Below are 4,420 nucleotides of genomic sequence, written 5' to 3'. Positions count from 1 at the left end.
AGGGGCACGGTCCCGGATCCTAGTACGGGAATGATCGCCGTCAAGTCTGAGCCCGGACGGGATCGCGAGTCGGCAGGCGGACCGGCGGCCAGTCGTCACTCGTCCTTGCTCACGTGCGAGGATCGAGACCAGAAGCTGGAGGGTTCCTGGAGTGGCTCGACGGAGGATGACGAACGCGAATGGCTAAGAATGCAGCGAGTCATGGTTCGCTGCTGCAGTATAATACTCGCCCGGGACGCACTTGGGCCGCGCTTCCGGAGTTTGATATCCCGGTGGTCGCGGAGATCTCCCGAACATGAGAGGAGTGTGGTCCTCCGACTCGTTTCTCTAGTGCGTGAATGCATGGAGTGGAGCGACAAGGAGGACAGACGCAAGGCCATCGTCCTCCCTCTCTCGGAGTAGGGCCCTCTTGGTAAACGACGAGTGTTTCAACAGTGCTCCGTTGACAGCCGATGGCTACTGGCAGTCGAAGACCCGCCACTAAATGTCTTCAAGCCTTTGCTATGGACCAAAGCAGAAGAGAGTGCCCTTGGCGGTGGGACAGCTCTTGTCCTGCCAGGGAGTCTTTGCGATCACCAGTTAGCTCTAGTAGACTAGCCAGCTTCGCAAAGTCAACAAAGCCTCGTGCAATTGTGCCGTCATGTAGCTGTGACACCCGCGGCCGCCCGTAATCTAACGTCAGACCGCGGGACAGAACCACCCTGGAAGCCGGTGCACAGCACAAGCAAACATCGACAGCAACGCATGGTACGAAGCCCAGTTGAGAGTGATCTACTGTACAGCTCTCAGCTGACAGGAGTTTGCGTATACATTAGTGAGTTGTAGCTTCATCTCGTGTAAGAGGACAAGTCGAATCACAGCAGCAACTGATTGGTAGGCACGACGAGGAGATAAACGCCGTATTGTTCTGCACGCCCGAATGAAATGAACTCTTCTCGAGGGGCTAGTAGCAAGGCAAATCGATAGGACATTTCCACGGAACGCGCCCGCCACATGGAGGTAATAATCTTGACCCAGGTTCGGGTCGGCGCACGCTCGTGACGGGGACCCGTTGAGATAGAGTAACAGAAGGCGTACAGCAGCTCTTGTGTTTCTACGGGATATCCGGGGTTGGCCAGACTCTCGATCTACGCTCGCTGAAGCTCTGCGCCCTAATGCAGACATGGAAGAGAGCAAGTACTTCCCCTGAATATATCTTACTCCGAGAATCATCGGGCACTGAAGCCCAGAGTACCTGGGCTAGCACTCGTCCTACTAGCGCTGATGGCGATCCCTCGCTCGCGGGCAGCAACTACTTTTCCCGCTGTCGCATGCAGTCATCGACCGCTCGGTCCCGCGGTTCCTCTGCTGAGTGGTATAGGCGCTGTTCAGCATCATCAGAGAGAGGGGGGGCTTTCTGGACTCTGCTGGGTCGCTCCCCTTCAACCGGCTCCGCTGTGCAAGGGGAGTTTGTCGGGAAGCAGCAGAATCTTCCGTGGAGATGAGAAGAGGGAGACTGAGGGAGCAAATGAAGAATCAGAATCTCTGTCTCCCTTCATTTGGAATGATTCCGCCATCCTGACACCCTCCGACAATCGGAGCTTGAGTGTACGTAGTATGTCTAGCTTACCTGGAGTTGTAGAGGTCTCAGCTTTTTGCCCAGTCCGTGCATTTTCCTGTTATGAAATGGCTCTGTCTTTCGCCTGAAACTCTTCCTTTTCTCTTGAACGAACGCGCAGCGTGACTTCTTTCGAATCATCCTCACGACGGACAAATGCTAGGTACTTCTCTCCCGTGTGCTCACCACCCCTGCATCCGCTGATTGAGTGCTTGCTTGCTTGCTGTATTCCTCGCTTCATGCTGTCCGTTGGGGTCTCCATGAATTCTTTCTTCCCTTGAGGCGGCAATGTCCCCTGCCTCTCTTTCATGCCTTCACAAATTACTTCTTTTCGCACGAGCCTCAGCCATGATCTAGTGTTACTATGCTATCTTACGTTGTCGAAGCCTGTAGAACGGCCCAGCAAACGTGCAATCAGGAAATTGACGCGAGGAAAAGCACCCTCTGTTTTACAACTACGAAATGTTGTGCTGGGTGATGTATAGTCCGTTTTCCAGCTTTCATGGTCTCGAAAAGGTATAGAAAAGTAACGAAACGAAGTCTTTCCGCAATTTTTCCATCCCGTCCGTACGAAAGTTTACATCTCCCCGTTTTAGTAACTCCCCCCGCTCCGGTGGATCACATTCCTTCTTTCGTTTTCGACTCCTTGCAGAAAGTCCCACCAGCCATCTGTTCTGGCGGTGCTTCAGATCAACATTCCTCTCTATCTGTTTTTTCAGCCGCACGATCGCGTTTTGGCCGAGAACTGCCTGTATGATACCCGATCCGGATGTTCGTATTCGCCTTCTCTGGTGTGCTTCGAGGTATCATCAATAACTCAGGTGTACGTACACCCAAGAGCTGTCACTCGTGCGCTACCGACGGAGCTGCCTCTCCGTATCTCTTTGCGGTTTCTTAAAGAAGGCCCCGGGGAAGCCTCCCCCATTGTTTTCAAGCAATCTTTCCTTTTTGCTCTCTCCCGATGTCTTTTGATCTCTGGGGCTTCTCCTTCTATCTCGCCATTCTTTCCATGCATGCAAAGAAATCCGATGTGGTGTTCTCCTGAGTCGCCGTCTCTCGTTGTCTTTGGTGTCACTACGTGAGATTTCTCCAGAACCAGCGTAAAATCCTAAACCGAGTCAGAAACACTATATATCTGGACCTTCACCTATTCATCTACTGTGTATATATCTGCATGTTCGAGGTTCTCGTTTTCCGACAGGTATCAGTTTCGACAGGATCACGGTATACATCAGACTTCCAGTGTATGCCCATGTGTATATTCACCAGGACTGGCCGTCCGTGTTCTCTTTTTCTCCCGGTACTACATTAGTTTTTTCATTTTCCTGCGTGACTTTTCCAAGTCCTCTTACTAATATGAAGACGTCGGTAACTTTTCTCCTTTCTTCTCTTCTCCCCTCCTCCCTTCCCCCTCGCGTTGACAAGTGTCTATGTAAGACTCTTCCCTCTCTCAGGCAAAGAGTCTCGACCGACTCAACTTTTCACCGAGGATCGTGAGAAGCTTCTTCTCTCTTAGATCGTCTTATGTGTACGTCCGTACACCCCGTGTCTCCATTAGGCAGCTACGTATGAAAGTCTTCTCCGGGTCATCTTTGTCTCCCCATCGAATGAAGTGATATGATAGATCAGTTATATAAGAACCCGAGTTTCTCAAAAGAATCATGATCATGCGCTCTCAAGAAGTCGAGAGGCGAAGCATCCTGAATTAGCATATGTATATATAGGTATATCTTTCTTCTTTCTCAGCTCCGTTGTCTGTTTCTCTTGAGTATGAAACGTACGTAGACAAATGCTGTTTCTATCGGTGAGAGGATTTGACCTCTCCTACGGCTACCTGCCCTACGCTTATAACCCCCTCCACTTTTCTTCTCGGGAGAGAAGTCCTCATCCTCTCTTTTGTATCGAGGGTGGGTCCTCCCCTGGGTTGAGGTGTACGTGCACCTTCTAGCCACGCATATGTCTGTCTCTCACATGTATCTTCTTTTCTTTTGTCTTCCTCGTTTCTCTTGATCGTTTCGAACCTTGTTTTGATCGCCAGCTTGCCTTCTCACGGACGGTCAAAGATATCTTCTTGTCCATCCCGAATCTGTTTCTTTCCTCTTTCCTTTCATTTTGTGTTTTCTTCATGAGGTGCCCCCCTCCCTCTCTCCGCTCTCTCGCGATCGTTAGTCTTCAGCAAGTCGTCCAGTCTGAATGCAGTTGACACATCGTGTCTCTTTGAGCCGCCTCCCCCGCCGCTCTTCTCTCGGCACACCAGTCAAACTCTTGCCTCTTCCCTCTTCCCCCCCCCTTCCTCTCTCTCCTTTTTTCGTTAATCCAACAGCCCCTCCATCCGCATTCTCTCTTGCTTCTTCATCCTTTCGTCTTCTTTCTCTCTTTGTCGACTTCTCCTCTCTTCGTCTAACCCCGTTCCAACATGTCTTTCGGAAGCGATATCTCGAAGATGATGTTAGCGGCGCGGCCTTCCCCAGCCGGTCGCTTAGGAGGAGGAGGGACAGGAGGCGGACAGGTTGTCGTGGGGGGAGGTAGCAGTAGTAATGCTACTACAAGTAGTAGTGGGGGGAGTCTCCTATCACGAGTGGTTCAGGCAGGAAAAACACCAGGTGGCATGACTGGCTCAAATGTAGGTATGGCTGGGAGACGTTCAGATGTCGTTGGATCAAGCTCTGTCCTCTCAGCTTCCTTCTCAAGAGCCACATCGCGCACGATTGTTGTAGGCTCAGTGGGAAGCGCAGCTAGCCAAGTCGTAGTAGGAGGAGGGAGTAGTGCAGGTGGACCGGAGAGTCTTTTAGGAGGAGGGGCGGGAACTGTTGCGATATGAGT

General features: G+C 51.5%; 1 protein-coding gene across 1 annotated transcript; it reads left to right on the top strand.

The window, feature by feature from the left end:
• Positions 1 to 1,451: 1,451 nt before the first annotated feature.
• CSUI_011196 (uncharacterized protein) lies at positions 1,452 to 4,399 on the top strand (the record flags this gene model as incomplete). Its single annotated transcript, XM_068071297.1, has 1 exon — positions 1,452 to 4,399. A coding segment is annotated over exon 1 (384 nt), but the record flags the coding sequence as incomplete, so codon positions are not given.
• Positions 4,400 to 4,420: the final 21 nt, after the last annotated feature.

Source organism: Cystoisospora suis (assembly GCF_002600585.1).
Source record: "Cystoisospora suis strain Wien I chromosome Unknown contig_10067, whole genome shotgun sequence".
Lineage (NCBI taxonomy): Eukaryota > Apicomplexa > Conoidasida > Eucoccidiorida > Sarcocystidae > Cystoisospora > Cystoisospora suis.
Note: the sequence above shows the minus strand (reverse complement) of the source record. Positions and strands in the feature narration are given on the sequence as shown.